The following is an 18,044-nucleotide window of genomic DNA, read 5'->3' as shown; positions in this document are numbered from 1 at the left end:
GCTGAGAATTAGCTCCACCCTCTGGGCGGAGTGCACACTAAAACTGTGGAGTGCTGCTTCAATTTCATTCTCCAAACACACTAGAGATGGGCAACAGCGACTCAATCCCTAAAGGTGTAAAAGATGCTTTAAATGAGATTTTCAACTAAATTTGGGTTTCTAACTAAACATTTTTTTCTTTCTGCAGGTGATCCTCTGAGGATAGTGATCATTGGGAAAACGGGTGTTGGGAAAAGTGCTGCTGCCAACACGATTGTGGGAAAAGAGCTTTTTGAGTCTGAAGTGAGTTCAGAGTCGGTGACGGCGACCTGTGCAAGAGAACGAGTTAAACACTGCAAGAGAGTGATCCATGTGGTCGATACCCCTGGCTTTCTGGATACATCTAAACGTGCAGATGACATAAAGAAAGAAATTGCAAAATCCATTCAGATGAGCTCTCCAGGCCCTCATGTTTTCCTGCTGGTCCTTCAGATTGGCCGGTTTACCAAAGAAGAAAACAACTGTGTGCAAGCCCTGGAGGAACTCTTTGGACCTGAGGCATCAAACTACATGATGATTCTGTTTACTCATGGTGATGACCTGACTCACGAGAAAACAACCATACATCAGTATTTGACAAGAAACAGCCATCCTAAACTCAAAGAGTTGCTGAATCGATGTGGTAATAGATACCATGTTTTCAACAACATGAATAAGAAGAGAACTCAGGTGGTTGAGCTGATCAAGAAGATTGATGACATGGTGGCAGTAAATGGAGGATCACACTACACTGATGAAATGTTTGAGAAGGCACAGACGATTCTGCAGCAAGAAGATAAAGACACACCTGAAAAGCTTTTAAAGAACGCTCCCTTCATGTTGGAACTGCAGCGAAAAGTCCTCCTGTTTCAGAAAGTGTTGGCTAATGCAAAGGGCTGGGCTGATGACTAGGACCATGCTAGCTATTCTTGTGAGTTGATAATATGTCTGTAAGGTGAACAAACAGCTCTTAATTCCCATCTTTAGTAATCACAGTGGCTTTTTTTTTGCACAGCAAAATTGAACAAGCTGTGAGATTTAAGGTGACATGCTGTCTTATGCCTTTTATTCTCTGTATAATAGTGTTTGCACATCTGGCATATTTTCTTTCCTCTTGATGTCATTGTTGTTCCACATCATTGCATTTTGTTTTTTTCTTAAATTTTACACACTGTCCCAAAATTTATTTTGAATTAGGGTTGAAAGTAAAATGTCAGTTAAATTGCAAAAGGCCTCCTGTCTTACTTTTTTACCTACACACACAAACAAATGTGGCCAATAAACAAGAGATGAAACTATGAAATCAGTATGCTTTAAGAATGGGGAGTTTTGTTTCTGAAATTGTACAAGCCGGTATAGGAAAATCTCAATTTAATTTTATTTCCAAAACAAAAGCCTCCAGTTATTTTAAAGAAACTAACAGGATGCTCTGAAATATCTCAGATACCTGCCATTTATGCCAGGTCTGGTGAGGCACATGGCATGGCAGGAGGAGATTGAGGGCCCAAATGCAGGCACACGGAGATGAGGGTGGATGATAACAAAAAACAAGCTTTTATTGCCAGCTGTACAAAACCTACAAACAGGAGGAACTGAGGAAACTAACTAAAACCTGGGCAGGGAAAATAAGCATAAACACATAACCTGAGGATAGAGACCCGAAGCAAGGGACAAGGTACCAGGAAACGCAGGGAAAGCTGATGGAGGAAACACAGGGGCAACACGGAGGAAGGCACACAAACGGTCCGATGAGGAACAGGGAGAAGCACACATTATAAATACACACAGAGGGACACGAGGACGGAGCAAACAGGAGCAATACTCAAAACACTGAACACAGGACACGAGACTATCAAAGTCAAACATCAAATACATGAACATAGAGACAAGGATGACAAGAGCCACAGAAACACCTAAACACTAGAAATCATAACCAATAACCAGAACTTACCTAATGCGATGAATATTAAATAATCAGTATCAAAAACTTTTTTTTTTTTAGCCAAGGTCTTTAAATGTAACTTTTTAGCATCAAGCAATAAACAGTTTCCTATTCTCCAGAAATGTAATTGGATTGATCACAACATGATTACTAACTAGAATAAACTATTGCTATTAAGAGAACTGTGCTACCTTTGGAGTTCCACAGAGTTTTGTGGGACTGGATATGTTCCTCGGTAAACATAATTTCCATGGGACTATTTTAGGAAACTCTGTATACACTTCAGTAGCTATTCAGATGAAAGCAAATTATATTTATCTACATAGAAAAATCACAAATGAGCAGAGTTTTGCATTTGGACCCCAAAACTATATTTTTAGCCATTTAGCCATCCAGATTAAAGCAATATTTTAGTCTGGATGGCATTAGCTTGGATTCCAGTAAAACGGAGAGGAATCTCAGCCGTCATAGGGTCAATAGCACAGGAAGTGCTGACTATGTTTTATGAAATAAACCCTTTACGTCCTGGGTTATTTCATTTTTCTTTCAGGAGGAATTTCCCCAAATCCGATCAGTAACAACTATTATTCAATCCGGTAAACGAGCAAACCTTACATCTCCCTTTGCTTTCTAGTGTGTGATTTCTGAGTGGGATTTTAAAAACAGATTTTAAAGGATTTGAAAATTGTGATTCTGTTTAATTGTTTATGTAAATAACAGAGTAAATAACATAATAATAATAATAATAACAACAACAACAACAACAACAACAACAAAAGTTATAAAGTTTTTATTTGTGACTTTACCAAATTCAATGCAACAAAACTGAAGTAGCATAAATCTATGTCCATTTTAGTCCTCGTAATGGAGGTTTCCAGTAGTAGTAGTTGTACATGAATTTTCAATTTACCTCTATCTGGGAATCTCAAAAAACCCCCAAAACAATTCACTCTCTCAACACACCCTCTCACTATTACAACAAAGTAAGGTCCAAGAGAAAAACATGATGGTTAGTATACAGTGGTTTTATATGTACCGATCTGTTATCTGGAACTTAGTTTGCTACATGTTTGTAGTAACCTAGTAAGAACTGAATCTCACTTCTAACCCTCAGAAAAACTCAGGATTACCTCACTAATCCCCAATATTGCTTCATCATGCAGACTTGATGAGGCTAAGTGTGGCTGTGTTTTTTTTCTAACAACTTCTGAAGTAACAAACTCATTATTCAGAATGTTCAGTCTTTCATCTTTCTTTTCAAACTTCTGAAAACTGCAAGAAGAAGCTAAAACAGGACGAGACATGAAGTGACCGTTTAAAATCAGTTAATTTACACGAGGACAGCAAGTCCAGGCAACTCACAGGCCTGTTCCCTGTGGTAGATTAAGTTGTCTCATTGGAAGGTTGGAGCTCCAATCCCTGGCTGCTACAGTCTGCATGCTCAATATCCTTGGGCAAGATATTGAACCCCAAGTGGCTCTCTGATGCTTCCATGGGTGTGTGAATGTTAGATAGAAAGCACGTAGAAAAAGCATAAAAATGGGCTTGTATGAAATGATGTGAATGAGGCAAGTTGTATAAAGTGCCTTGAGTGCTCAGGTAGAGCAGAAAAACGTTATATAAGAACCAGTCCAATTAGATAAAAGTAGATCCAAAAGTAGATCCAAAATAGTGTTTCAGCTGCAGAAGTCTGTTGTTACAGTTTAACTTTTTTTACAGTTAGATGGAAACCACTAAGACTTTGATCTCTGAATAAAAAAACAAAACTGTTCTCAGTTGATTGATTGTTCACCAGGGTGCTTAGTCTTACTGCAATAAATTAAATATGGCACTATGATAAAATTACCTGACTACCACTTTTTTATGAGACTTTATGAGACTTCTTGCTTATCTTTATTACTGTCAAAGAGAGAAGTAAAGGTAATCAGTACAAGAGTATGACAACAACAGAGCGTGTCATGTTTTTATATTCAAGTCAGAGTCTCTTTGGCATCTATCCACATGGAGGTAAAAGTTAACGGGAAATATTACCAGAACTCATTGCAAAAATGTTTTTTACTAATACTTTTTAGAAGAAACATGCCTTATGAAAACAAACTCAAAACCAAATGTAAAATATGTACCAATGGGCTTTTTAAAGAAAAAAAAATTGTAAGACAAATTAATATCTACTTCATTTCCATTTCTAGTCCTTTAACATCTAATGACTTTTAATGTTTAATGTTTCCTTATCACCATTTTGCTTTTTGGAACCCACTGCCTGTTGTCTCAGTACTTATCGTATAGAGACAATGGCCAACGTTTCACTTTGGCTTAAAAATCTGATCCAGTTGTTTAAAAATCTGATCTCTTGCCAGATGATGGCATGTGTAATAATGACGAAAGTCTGAAAGAAGGAGGAAACTCTTGTAACATACATAAGCATACTATTCATAAGGCACTATGGTGCAAACCATAAGCATATGACTTAGTTTTTTACTGATTCATAAATATCAAAACCCATCTTTTTTCCTTTAAATCCTGCTCTTATGCTCTTCTCTAACTCCTTTCTGACTCTTTCAGGATTGTTAAGAGTTTTGAACAATGAACGATGTCTGGAATGGACTAAAACTCAGGCCTCATGGCAGACAGTTGATGGCAGACAGTTGATGGCAGACAGTTGGTGTTGCAGCAAGTACTCTAGTCTGAGCTCTGTGGACCAACAGCTGATGTCGTTCCATCATGATGTCTGTTATGGTTTTATGGTTTTATTCCTTAGTCTCATGAATGCAAAAAAGCAGCCATAAGATGGTGGTATGAGAAGATTGGTCAGAATTTAAGTTGCTATCAGCTATAAAATGCTTCCAATTTATTGAATAACAATTAACAGGTAAAAATCAGAAGAAGACTGAAAATTCCAAAGGAAAATAAACTGAAAAACAAGTAAGTGGATAATTTTGATTTAAAAAAATGGATGCTTTAACCATAATATTAATAAAAAGCCTAAAACCGATGAGCTTGCATGTAGCTGGACGTCTCTATATGGAGTATGTAATAAAGGTTTATCACTTTTATTCCTGTAAAATCAAAAGTCTCTTTGGTTTCCATCCAGCTACAGATAAAAACCAGGAAACAGAACTTACAGTAAAGCATTTTGATAAAGTCAACTTCCTTCTGAAAAAACATTTCATTGGAAGAGAAACTCAGAAGCAACTAAGTTTAGCTCAAAAAGAGCTTATTTTATATTATATGTGTGATTGTCACTTAACTGTGGAATGAGATTGGAACGGAACCTGTTACATCTGTACCAGCATAAAAGGCAGATATGAGTAAGATACGGCAAACAATTAGCTGATGAAAAATATCCTTGATAATTGGTATTACTATTGAAGTTGCACTGATGTTCATTTGAAAACATTTTTTGTTTTTGACATGCTACTGATGATCTGAATCTTGTGTTCAGTTGCTTGTACAGTGTGACAGTCTTATTTTTTGTGATTGTTACAATGCTATAATCTAAATACCAGTGGCAAATTTAAACTCAATATGAGCTATACAAACATTTCCCTCACAAAAATTGCCACTGTACATACACTTTTCCTGCATTTTCCAGTCGTTTGCTTAAAGCAAATCTAAAGGAGGGATTTGGAAATGCCCCTATTTTTACTATTGCCCCCAGCAGCCATATTAGACAAAGTGTGCTTCTTCCACGATGCTGTGATGTTTTCCTTCAAATATTCCTACAAACAAATAAGTCTGAATCTTTAGTCTTTAAATATAAAGTTTTAAATGAGCTGGACTAGATATGTTACGTATTTTTAAATATGTGGTGAACTGCTGTAAAACAGCCTGTTTCAGTTTAAGAGTTGTTTTCAACAGATTGCATGCTCAAAAAGAATATGTTTTGTCTCACTCCCATTTCTTCCCAACCTTGTTTTGATTTTTTTGATTGATTTTGATTTTGATTTTTTGTTGATTTTTTTGTTGTTGCCATTTTTCAAGTGATCTTAAACTTTTGATTGGGACTGTATGCTGGCTTATATTTTGATCAGATTTAGGTGATTGTCCAACTGTATTACCATCAGTAACCCCATATAAATCATGGTTCTGTGTTTAACAAGTACAACAATATTGTTGTTGTAATCATCATACACATATTTAACATTATGTGTATGATGAATTGACAACACAGTTTTTATCTTTCTGCATTCCTTCAGACACACACAAAACTGGGTTGAAGGTTGAAGCTAGCTCATGTGCACAAACACACCACCACAAAACTCAGACATTAGAACAATCATTTCTACTTTCTCAAAATACATTTCTCATTCATATATTGATCAAACTTATATTTTGATTAGTCTTTGATTAAGAATTAAAATGCTTTATTATTAGGAACTAGAGAAAAGCTCTGTTTTAGCACTTTGATCATATTTAGTCACATAAGGCTGGATATCAAGACCTTTTAACCTCTCTTAGCTGTGCAGAGATAGCGAGGGGGGACTTCAATCTCTTTCTACCCCAGGTCTCAAGACAGTTATTATAATTGTCGTTGTCCCAGATTTTAATGATATTTCCTCTTGTGGTATTAATAAAGGTATCTTATCTTATCTTTAAGGCCTATTAGGAGTGTCCATAAGAGGGTCTTGGCTTTGGAGTTGATGTCACACCGCAGTGCATTGTGGGATCGCGCCGCCATGTTAGAAGGCCACGAATCAAAACAAACACACTTGGAAGCTGGACTGCCAGAACCATGCTTAAAATCAGCACAAAAGACAAAGGGCTGTATCGCGACCGATTGCGCCCAGATGCCAAGAGATGGTACTTGGAAAAAATAGCGTGCATCGGTAATGTGGACTCGTATGAAAAAAGGCAGTGGAGTGGAAACCCAGATGACCTACCGCCATTGTCCTATCCCGATATCTTCGCGTACCTTGTCTGTGGAGTCAGCGCATACACGGCGAATCTTGTTTTGAAAAACCAAAAGTTGTATCCAAGATGGCCGACTTCTAAATGGCCACCATGGTCACCACCCATCTTGAGGAGTTTGCCCCCTCACATACTAATGTGCCACAAACAGGACTTTAATATCACCAACCATTCCCATGTTATTATGGTGTATCCATATAAATGGCCCACCCTGGAGATTTATAGATATGTAAATGTGCGTATATGTAAAACTTTCATGGATTAAATATGATGAACTTTGCCAAGTAGTAATAAAATTATATAACAGTCACGCGAAGGCTCAGCAGAACTGTTTAATGATGAACCCTACAGGCTTCCCCCTCTGAACTAGCTTTCAAATAGCTCATGCTGATAAAGGCCGAGAGATTAGATCCACCCTGTGGGCAGACTGCTATAATCTTCTTCACACTAAGAGGAATCCTGCTTCCTTTCATTCTCCAAACAGAGAAGAGATGGGCAACAGCGAATCATTCTCTGAAGGTGAAGCTGAAACTTTAATTTAAACCTCCAGCTAAAATTTAGATTGCTAACCAAATGAAATGACGCAGAATGTATGAAATGATACAACTATTGTAATTTGCTGTTAAAATATTTTCAACCTATCATGAGTATAACAGAGTTTTTATTTCTACAGGTGATCCTCTGAGGATTGTGATGATTGGGAAAACTGGTGTTGGGAAGAGTGCTGTTGGTAACACCATTATTGGCAAAGAGGTTTTTCAGTCTTTAGTGAGTTCAGAGTCAGTGACCGAGACTTGTGAAATAGAACGAGTTAGAGATTGCAAAAGAAAGATCCAAGTGGTCGATACCCCCGGCATTCTGGATACGTCTAAAAATACAGACATCATAAATAAAGAGATTGCAAAATGCATTCACATGACCACTCCTGGGCCTCACGTCTTCCTGCTGGTTCTTCAGATTGGCAGGTTTACCCAAGAAGAAAACAACTCTGTGCGAGCTCTGGAGAAACTCTTTGGACCTGAGGCAACAAACTACACGATCATCCTGTTCACTCACGGTGACAAGCTAACTAAAGAGAAGATAACCATACAAGAGTATTTGAGAACTGGCCAACCTAAACTCAGACAGTTGTTGGCTAGGTGTGGTGAAAGATATCATGTCTTCGATAACAAAGATAAAAACAGAATTCAGGTGGCTCATCTGATCAAGAAGATCGATCACATGGTGGGAACAAATGGAGGATGTCACTACACAGATAAAATGTTTGAGAAAGCGCAGGAGCAATTAAAAACATCAGGACAGCTTTTAAATGAGGCCTTCATGGCAGAGCTGCGGCAAAAAGTCATCCTGTTTCAGCAAATATTGGCTAATCCAGAGGGCTGGACTAGCTAGGACTACACTTGCCAGTCTTCTGAGTCAATAATGGATCCTTAATCTGATGTAAACGGCCATTAGTTTCCAATTTTGTAATCACAGTAGCTTAAAAAACTGCTTAATGTTTTTAGTTGATATGCTGTCTTATGTCTATTATTATGTGTATAATAGTGTTGTCTGAGAACAAATGTATAAATAATTTAAGTCTGTATGTCTGGTATGTAACCTACATTACATTTATTTTTATGTTCACTAGTAAATATTTTGAGCAGTATATACAAATTCAAGATCTGCTGTAATTAAATAAAACATGAATTGAAAAAAAAGTTTTTTTTCACCTTTTTTGTTTCACTATCAACCATAAAAGTTGATACATCAATCGCGATTTGGTCAAAATTCAGTGACTAATTGAAAACGATCTATTTACTATTTTGGTATCATATCATAATTTGAGGAAGAGGTCAGAGCATCGATCTGAGTTTTACTTATATTGTACCAAATTGCGGCACTACTTGCCTCAGAATACTTCATACTGTTAGGTAAAGAGTTTACATTGTTAGAGACATCAACAAATAGTCCCGTAGGAGTAAGAACTAAGTGAATGTGGGCAGGGAAAGCTTCTTTTTAACAAAATCTCTGGAATCTCCAGAGAAAGAGAAAATTTAGGGAGAAGGAAAACAAGGACAAAGTATAGATGATGGGAGAGAGGAGACAAAATTACATGAGGCAGTAGTTATAAACCCCCGGGGAATGAAAAGAGGTAATAGGGAATCAATGCTCAGTGTATAGAAGTTTTATATAAAAGTTTTAGATTTATATTTTTACAGTAACTTGATAACAGCAAAACTACAGACAGACCACAGGACTCATTTTCAAAATACAATGACAGTAACTTTATATTTGCACTAGTTTTATGTGTCAGATTGAAATATTCAAATTAGTGTTTCACCTGTTGTTACATTTTAACCTTTATCTAAAGCTGTTTGGAAACTACTAAGATTTCTGAACATAATAAAAACCTGTTATCAAATGTTTTATACTCCCATAGAGCACATTAGTGATTATGATTACTGCTGTTAAAAAATTATCAAGGCATAATCATGTCACGAAATACCTGAATGCCATTTTATTACTTTATGAGATTGGAAATGACTGGAAATGAAGACGAGGAGTTGCCCTGTTTTTTCACATATCTTTATTACTGTGAAAAAGAAAGGCCAGCATTGACCAGGACATGAACAACAGGCTATCGTCACTTTTTTGTATTCACAAATTAAAAAGTGTTTTTGCCCTGGAGATGGAAACCAAACCAAACTAGATCAAACCAATAACCGCAACACAAGCAAAGCAGCATGTCGTCCTTGTAAAAAGAAGTAAAAAACGAACAAGCCAAGAGGCAAGTTTCTATTTTACATGTTTTATTCATTATCAGCACAACAATGAAAACAACACAAAAACAAAAAACAAACAGAATCACATATATTTAAAATCATTACATGCATTTACAAATACATATATAGGGAAAAGAGGAGATAAAGAAAAGAAGAAAAGAAAAAAAAACTACAAAAAAACAATTATTTACGATCTACCATCTTCACTCCAGCAGTGGACCTTGGATTCATTGGGTGTTTCGGCCACGTCTATCACTAGACACCCTTATCCGAGGAGGCCCTGCCAGGGTTGATCAGGCCCCGGAGTGTGTCACTGGTTTATGTTAAAATTGTTATTTCTCTTCTACTTCTCTTCTACTTTCTTCTGTTTAGTTTTCTACAATTTACTTTCTTGTACCTCTTTAATATTTATGGAGCCTCACTTTTTCAAAGGAATAGAAAAGGTGATAGAGAGAAGTAAGACAACAGAGAAAAGATCAGAGAGGAGAGCTGGAAGGGGGGCGCCTGATCTGGCATCCTAAACTCCCCCACTGGATCGGACTACATCCTACACCCCCCCCCCCCCCCCCCCTCACCGTATCTAAAAGCATACTTAAAAGAGAGGCAGTGGAAACCTCCTTTAGGTTTCATTACCATGATGTTAACTGCACGGCCCCCAGGAGGCCCTGAGACAGCTGTATCAGTCAACCAGCAGAATTTCTAGTGTTAAGTTTTCTACCCTTTTGACGCCCCCTGCTGAGGCAGGCCCACCACGGGTTGATCAATCCTGGGGGTGTGTCTCGTGCTTAGCTAACTGCCTTAGCTGCCCAAGTGTCAGCCCTCTTTAGCCACAGTGACTGCTCCTCTCAGCAGTGTTAGCCAATTCTCTTATAGACTACCGTTGTGCCTGTCCTCCGATCCCAATCTCTCTAAGCAGTTTTGCTGTCGTACTGGCTACAAAGCCCCTGCACCCCACTTCCACACCTTGATCTTCCAGCCTCTGTCCTCTGCCCCAGCTGCCAAGTTGGCATACCGCAGCCTCTTAAGCTCAAATGCTTCCTCAGTTGCTTCCTCCCATGGTACTGTCAGCTTAATGACGTACGCAGGTTTTTGGGATTTAGACCAGAGGACAAGGTCTGATCGCAGAGTAGTTGTTATGATCTCTGTGGGAAAAATTAGTCTCTGATCCAAGTCTACTTGCATCTGCCAATCCCTGGCACAGGCCCAGATCCAGGGTTAAAGGGCTAGTCCTCAGCTTGTCCCCCTCAAATGATGAATACTGATGCTCCTCTTGGTTCGTAAAAGGTTGAGCTGGACCCTACCCCATACCACTAAGCCAAGATTCTTAAACATTTAATGCAGTATTTTATATAAAACCCTTAAGTTAACAATGAAACTCTGGCTGTTCAGTGTTAAATTACCACATATTCCATACAGACCAGTCAGTATAACAGACCAGTAATAGAATAAACTGAAGCATAATTAAATAAATGGAATCAACATAAATGCTGGATTTATTATTATTTATTGATTATTATTAATTTTTACATCCTTGTACATTTCTCTATCAATCTTGCCTCATAGACGTGAAATTCAGAAAAAGGTATCTGTCAAATAGCCACCTTTAGCTTGCCCATTAACATTATTGCTGTATGCAATCTAAATTTCACAACAACATAGACAACGTGATATCCAGCAGGACAGAAAGTTGGATCAAAGATTTTTTTATTAGTGGAGACAAGTCTTGTATATTTTGACCATGATGCTAAGAAGTATAAGAAAACTAGAGGTTAGAGTTAATATCACAAAATAATGATCAGTATGCAAGAGCAGTAAGTTCACACAGCTTCAAAAAATGATATTCATACTTGCCATCTTGCACAAAGTGGTAGATAGTTTCAAATTACTTTATTCGGACATTCAATATGAATCAGCCAAAGAAAACACAATTTTCACTGTGCATATGATATTTTTTTCTATAAAGACTTGAAACGTTTTCTCTGTATAAAAAACTTGTTTTTTGGACTTGCAGTGTAAAGCAGCTACAGCTAACGTAAACAAGACATCGTAGATGTTCTTATTGTTGGGAAATTTGGAAACATATCTGGAAATTTCTTGACAAGTGCTTTGAATTGTTTTGAGTCTTTGGAGCTGTTCCTGAATACATGGTAACGATTACTGCAAGCCTTCACAAGGTGGTTCAGGTGACTTCTTTCACCGATAAATTTATCTACACTGCCCTTCAAATCTTCTCCGTGTGTAAACAGGATGATTGTGCTGTCCCTGATTCTCCAGCCAAGGCTTTTCTCTAGCTTCTCTAATATGTTTCTCTCACCATCTGTGAACCTGCCCAGCTGCATCACAAGTAACGTCACACAATGCCCTTCCTGACAGTACCTCTTACACTCTTCTACCTGTGCCTGGTTTACATGTTCCTCTTCATAAAAAAAGTCTGGGGTGTCAACTACTCTAACTGGTATCCCAAATATCTCCACTATTTTCACCTCACACCTGGTGGTGACTGGTGTGGAGCTGGGATAAGACTGAAAATGTTGGTTTGAACCACCAATGAGCTTCCCAGCAGTCAGGATGGTGTTTGCAGATGCACTCTTTCCAGTTCCGCTTTTCCCGAGAAGAACCATGTTATAGAGACCTTCCCTTGAACCATAGACACCTGGAAGATGTGGTCAGACAAAACATTTAGTTATTTTAGCAGCAGGTCCTTGCAGGTGCTAGAGTCCGACATTAAGACTGCCTGTTTTGGGGTTTTTTTAACCTCGAAATTTATAAAGGAGTACTTCAAATATTATTTAAATACTTTAATTTACTTTCCTGTCAAAGTTACATGTGTTGTGTTTTTTTGAAGCATACCATCATGTTGTCCGGGTGCTCTTTTTGCAGGCAGGGAAATCTGCTGTGAGCTGGCACCTAAAAAGGGCATATCATATACTCATATACTGTGATTTTGTAATTTTGTAACAACACAGTCAGAAAAAAGCAAATGCTGTACTGAGCAACTATGTTAGTGATAGCTTTTGAGAGCATCTGTTTAATTTATAAATGCTGAGTCTGCTATGAGTGCAGTGTGTGTGATGAATCTCTTTTCAGTAGGTAACTTGACTGTCGTTATATTACTTTCTAACAGCATGGTCGTCAAGCATCAGTGTTACTTTGCAGTTTTTTGTCCTACAACAAGTTACACTTCGGCATGAAATCTGTATTTTTCTGTGATTTTCACTTATAGTTAATTTCCATACCATCAGAAACTGATACCAGAATCTCTGTCTTATTTTATCAACATCATGACACCCCAAAGTCACTTTAAAGATGTTCTCATAATGCGAGTGGTTGCAGTTCTGCTTCCCATCTATCAAGCAACTGTTCAAAAGGCAGCGAGAATGCAAGTTCATTGTAGTCTGTATGGCTGCAATAATGTTGGTCACATCATGATTTTCAGTCAGAGTTCCCACTATTCATAATCAGATCATTATGCATTTGGTTAATATTCTCAAATTTAAACAAATACTTTCATTTTAACTTAGTGTTTGAACTGATATGCGTGTGTTTATCAGAAAATTATTTTTCATTTTAAACTCTGGTCTGAAATTTAATTTAAGATGCTGATGAAAATATTTCATTTATTGCCATAATTTATTACATAATTTAATACATGACATAAAGCCAAAAGATCAGTTTCCTAACATAGGTGGATTTAAGAAACTCACCTGTACTCCGAGGATATTGCTGAGCATGCCATGAGTGTCTGAAACATTAATGTGGTCATTAAATATCAACACAGAAGGAAATGATAAAATATCACAACAATAGCTGTGGCAGGAGTTTTCTGCACTCTCTTGGTCCCAGCTTGTTTTTTTTTCTTTAATAAATCTTCTGAAATGGATGCTTATGCTTGTAATTGAGATTTATCTTTTTTTTGAAAGACAAAACATAATTCACTTTAGTTTTGTTTTGAAAAATCCATTTGAATATATCACAAAGGACTGAATTCTGTCATTACCTGTGTTTCACTTTGGTTTGCATTCCTGTCTCTGTAGAAGCAGACCTGCCAGTGTTTCTCTGATAAGTCTCACCTGTATAATCACACTTTCTCCTGATAAAAAATATTTGGAAAAAAATGAACTGCATTCTTCAATGAGTTAATTAAGTAATTAATTAATTAGGCTTCATGTTCATTTTATTTTACAGGATGAAGTTTGGACTTGTTAAATTATGAAGGAGAGATTAAACATGTGCTAAATGTCAGAAATACTACTGTAACTTGTGAGGATTGAACACATTTAGTTAATTATTGTGATCTATGTATTATTCAGAATATAGAACTTTTTGTAGTATTTGAACAATGTGGAATTTCACCATTGATAGAGACAATAGAGAAATACAAACTAGTTGTTAATAAAATATGTCTCAGAGGGAGACAATTCTTACCTCGTGCGTATCAGGTGATCTTTCCTTCGTTTCACAGTGTGTTGGGGGTAGTTTTTGTAGTCAAACTGAAATGGCCGTTGGTGTGAACACCACTCCTTACATTGGAAAGCAAGATTTTCATTCATAGTTGCCATCTGGATATTGTACATTTCCTTAATGCGACCTTGTAAATTCTCTCGACTCTCTTCCAACACGATGACTATGTTTTCTGTGACATTTTCTCCAAACACACGTTGAAGGTGAGAGATTTGAGTCACAACTTTTTCAACTTGTGTGTTTTTTGAATCTATTACCAATATGAACAGACGAGGTCCAGGATCAGAAAGAGCCATGAAATCAATGATTAGCTGATCTGGGAAATCATATTGCTCATCAAAGAAATCACAAGTACTGATGATTCTGTAGAGGTTGTTGTTATGCTCAACAAAATTGCCCAGTTTTGTGACAGAAGCATTGGGATCTCTAATGATTGTACTTCCAGTCCTGTTCACTGAGTCAGCACTCTTTCCGAGCAGAGCGATGGTAAACTTCCCAGGATAATCTTTAGGAAAGACAAACAAACTTAATTTTCCATAAAAATGTTGTACAAAACTTAAATCTGTCAATGTTCCTCCTTTATTCTACCTATGGGGTGTGATTCTTCTATAGTAGATTTATTTACACTTATTTTGATTATTTATATTTATTTAAACATTTATTTTTAACCTCTTACTTAAAAAAACTAACAAAATGTCAGTAAACAGACAATATAATCACTTATCTGCATCTATGAATGACAAATATACTTCAAATTTTAAAAAAGGGGAAATTTGTGTCTCAGTCACTCACTAAAAGCTCTAACGCTGTGCTGACACACACACACACGCACGCACGCACGCACGCACGCACGCACGCACACAGCTCAAACTATCTATCTATCTATCTATCTATCTATCTATCTATCTATCTATCTATCTATCTATCTATCTATCTATCTATCTATCTATCTATCTATCTATCTATCTATCTATCTATCTATCTATCTATCTATCTATCTATCTATCTATCTATCTATCTATCTATCTGTTGTCAGTATATAATATTGTAATAAAGCTGTACAGCAGTAACTTACATGGAGGCTGTGCAGAGCTCATCTTGTTAAGGGCTTAATCATGAAGACTGCAGGTTTCGCTGGAGTCTCTGAACTACCTTTGAAACAGATCAGACTCTTGCTGATATAGGCTGAGAGATTAGATCCGCCCTGTGGGTGGAGTGCGGTCTTTGATCTCACACTAAAACAGTGGAGTTGCATTTCAGTTCATTCTCTATGAAGTCGCGAACAGACAGGAGATGGGCAACAGTGGGTCGATACCAGAAGGTGAAGTTGGAGCTTTAATTTGCTTCAGACTAAATTTAGGCTTTCAGCAGAACCGAATAACACAAAGAATTGATAGGGAGAGATCATTTTTGCATAATTTAACTTCATTTATTGTGTGATTAACTCCTTGGGGACTAAACTGATGTAGCTACAGTACATAGCAACATTAGTAGAAGTAGGACAGAAGCCCCCCAAATTTACTCACTGGTGGTTGTGGAGATGAAGCAGGTGGAGGCTTAGTAGGCTCCGAGCAACCAGGATGACTTGGAGATGGAAAGGAGGTGGGTCATATGACAGTCTGAAAGGCAGAATGACAGAAGTGCACTGAGGTTTGTAGCACGGGGAACGAAGACTTATTTTCTCACACAGGTGAGCAAGAATCAGTGCGGGAAAGTGGAGGTGATGTAAAGAATAGACTAGATTTCAAGTCTCTATGAACACAGTCAGATTAGATACCAATGCTTCATCAGTTAACTTATGAATAGGCTCCATTTAAAATCTATTCATCCATGCAATAAGTATAACAAAAACGTTCTTTCTCCAGGTGACCCACTGAGGATTGTGATGATTGGGAAAACTGGTGTTGGGAAGAGTGCTGTTGGGAACACCATTATTGGAAAAGAGTTGTTTAAATCTGAAGTGAGTTCAGAGTCAGTGACAGAGACCTGTGCAAGAGAACGAGTTAAATACTGCAAAAGAGATATCCATGTGGTCGATACCCCCGGCATTCTGGATACATTTAAAAAGGCAGATGACATAAAGAAGGAGATTGCGAAATGCATCCACATGGCCAGTCCTGGACCTCACGTCTTTCTGCTGGTCCTTCAGATTGGCAGGTTTACCCCAGAAGAAGAAAACTGTGTGGAAGCCCTGGAGAAACTCTTTGGACCTGAGGCATCGAACTACATGATTGTAGTCTTCACTCATGGTGACAAGCTGGCTGAGCAGAAGTCCATACAAGAGTATTTGACAGAAGGCCACCCTAAACTCAAAGAGGTAGTGAGCAGGTGTGGTAACAGGTATTATGTCTTCAACAACAAAGATAAGAACAGAGTTCAAGTGGTTCAGCTGATCAAGAAGATCGATGAGATGGTAGCAGCAAATGAAGGATCACACTACACCGATGAAATGTTTGAGAAGGCACGGGAGATTCTGCAACACGAGCGTGAAAAGACACCAGAAAAGCTGTTCAGCCACCGTGAGTTCATGGAAGAGCTGCGGCAAAAAACTCTCCAGTTTCAGCAAAAGTTGGCTTTTTTAGAGGACTAGCTCGGTGATTCAGGACCATTTTGACCATCATTTAAAGTTGATTATCTGCCATATGATGAACTAATTAATGGTAATAATTTTTAGTTAATGACAGTTTAGAATCCATTGTTATAGTTTCTAGATTTAGTGAAATGATTCTGGTGCTGATCATTTAAAATATGGTATGAAATTGGTTTCCATGTCAGCTGTATCACTGTAAATTCATCCATTTGTTCACATATTAGTCAAGTCTGGGTTCCAACTTTAAGTTTAAAATCAATTAAAATATGCAAACTCCAACTACATGTGTATAAGGGTAAACATTATCAAGCAAAGGGTGACAACTGATGTAAGGCTGTTAGACACCAAATGCACAGTGAAAAAAATGGCATCAACATGAAAGGATGCTGAGCTGTTGCTGATGTTTCTAAGCAGTAATAGAAGGAGAAGTTCATCCAGTTCTCATGAGGAAATTCACAAAGTTGGTGCTACATAAAGAATAGGTCCAAAAAATATTTTTAACACTCAAAATATTCCCACAGATTTTAGGCATCTGGTGTGTAAAGGCCTTTATTGTTTATGATGATTATAAATATAGAAAACACCACTTGTTATTATTCTGGAGATATACATAAAATCCTGACACAATTTAATTTAATATAGAACGTTTTCTAAAACTTTTTGTCTTTTCCTCACCGCATCAGAATGTGATAATCTGGAGTTTACATTTTAGGGTGGATGCATGGAGCAAACCTTTGAAAACTGAAATCTTAGTAGATGATTAGAGCTCCTGGAGGTTGTGCTGGACCTCAAAATAATGCAGTGAATTTCAACACACGCTTTAATTTGGGATGCAATGGTTACAATTTACGATTCAATGACTTTTAAAAAATATATATTGTGAATTATTTAAGGTACATACCGTTATTACACATAAAAACATTTGATTATTTTAATATTTTTCTGTGCTTTAACTGATTTTTTTTTACCTGTTTTTCTATCATGATCTTGACTGCTGTGGATACTAATGGACACCCTGTCATGGGTCGCACCGCTAATACACACCATGCCCAGTGTGCTTGACCTGAAAGCCCGGTTCAGTAGTCTAGTGTGCTAATTGCTGTGTTTGGGCACAGTTAAGTGATTAGTGCCCTGACCTGTTTAAAGATGTGGGTCTGGGTGTGGTTCAATTGGACTTGGAAATGATACATAGTGTCATCATCAATTGCTTTGCTTAAGTAAATAAATCTGTAAGGCCTATGACAGGACAGTGTTTCACAACTGTTGTCTCAGAATTAAGCAACAAAAAATAGAAAATGATTAACCCAACTCAATCATTAAAGTCATGTGTTTGTCAAACTCCAAATGGAGCTGCCAGATT

The 18,044-nt window shown here is 37.4% G+C and overlaps 4 protein-coding genes across 4 annotated transcripts; 3 read left to right on the top strand and 1 right to left on the bottom strand.

Annotated features, from left to right (window-relative positions):
* The first annotated feature begins 86 nt into the window (after positions 1 to 86).
* LOC146705430 (GTPase IMAP family member 7-like) lies at positions 87 to 1,228 on the top strand. Its single transcript, XM_085465193.1, has 2 exons — positions 87 to 114; positions 188 to 1,228. The coding sequence occupies exons 1-2, from the start codon at positions 87 to 89 to the stop codon at positions 928 to 930; spliced, it is 771 nt and encodes a 256-aa protein (XP_085321319.1). The 3' UTR covers positions 931 to 1,228.
* A 6,131-nt stretch (positions 1,229 to 7,359) lies between these two features.
* Positions 7,360 to 8,466, top strand: LOC146705429 (GTPase IMAP family member 7-like). Its single transcript, XM_085461004.1, has 2 exons — positions 7,360 to 7,387; positions 7,542 to 8,466. Exons 1-2 carry the CDS (start codon positions 7,360 to 7,362, stop codon positions 8,258 to 8,260), a joined length of 747 nt encoding a protein of 248 aa, XP_085317130.1. The 3' UTR covers positions 8,261 to 8,466.
* A 2,660-nt stretch (positions 8,467 to 11,126) lies between these two features.
* Positions 11,127 to 15,234, bottom strand: LOC146705428 (uncharacterized). The gene is made up of 6 exons (XM_085465192.1): positions 15,170 to 15,234; positions 14,059 to 14,599; positions 13,631 to 13,723; positions 13,338 to 13,375; positions 12,484 to 12,540; positions 11,127 to 12,286 (listed from the first exon to the last, which is right to left on the bottom strand). The coding sequence occupies exons 1-6, from the start codon at positions 15,189 to 15,191 to the stop codon at positions 11,661 to 11,663; spliced, it is 1,377 nt and encodes a 458-aa protein (XP_085321318.1). The 5' UTR covers positions 15,192 to 15,234; the 3' UTR covers positions 11,127 to 11,660.
* Positions 15,235 to 15,387: 153 nt separating this feature from the next.
* Positions 15,388 to 17,561, top strand: LOC146705427 (GTPase IMAP family member 7-like). The gene is made up of 2 exons (XM_085465191.1): positions 15,388 to 15,415; positions 15,960 to 17,561. Exons 1-2 carry the CDS (start codon positions 15,388 to 15,390, stop codon positions 16,682 to 16,684), a joined length of 753 nt encoding a protein of 250 aa, XP_085321317.1. The 3' UTR covers positions 16,685 to 17,561.
* Positions 17,562 to 18,044: the final 483 nt, after the last annotated feature.

This window comes from Copadichromis virginalis, linkage group LG7 (genome assembly GCF_057382275.1).
Source record: "Copadichromis virginalis isolate Kocher_CV1m ecotype Utaka linkage group LG7, C_Virginalis_male_GT1.1, whole genome shotgun sequence".
Taxonomy (NCBI): domain Eukaryota; kingdom Metazoa; phylum Chordata; class Actinopteri; order Cichliformes; family Cichlidae; genus Copadichromis; species Copadichromis virginalis.
This window is presented reverse-complemented; position numbering and strand designations above follow the sequence as displayed.

Coding starts and splice junctions, on each gene's coding strand:
- LOC146705430 (XM_085465193.1), top strand. CDS start 87: ATGGGCAACAGCGACTCAATCCCTAAAG. Junction 115..187: donor CAGCGACTCAATCCCTAAAG/GTGTAAAAGATG, acceptor TTCTTTCTGCAG/GTGATCCTCTGAGGATAGTG.
- LOC146705429 (XM_085461004.1), top strand. CDS start 7,360: ATGGGCAACAGCGAATCATTCTCTGAAG. Junction 7,388..7,541: donor CAGCGAATCATTCTCTGAAG/GTGAAGCTGAAA, acceptor TTATTTCTACAG/GTGATCCTCTGAGGATTGTG.
- LOC146705428 (XM_085465192.1), bottom strand. CDS start 15,191: ATGAGCTCTGCACAGCCTCCAT. Junction 14,600..15,169: donor GAGCTCTGCACAGCCTCCAT/GTAAGTTACTGC, acceptor TCTTTCCTAAAG/ATTATCCTGGGAAGTTTACC. Junction 12,541..13,337: donor GCAATATCCTCGGAGTACAG/GTGAGTTTCTTA, acceptor TGCCCTTTTTAG/GTGCCAGCTCACAGCAGATT.
- LOC146705427 (XM_085465191.1), top strand. CDS start 15,388: ATGGGCAACAGTGGGTCGATACCAGAAG. Junction 15,416..15,959: donor CAGTGGGTCGATACCAGAAG/GTGAAGTTGGAG, acceptor TTCTTTCTCCAG/GTGACCCACTGAGGATTGTG.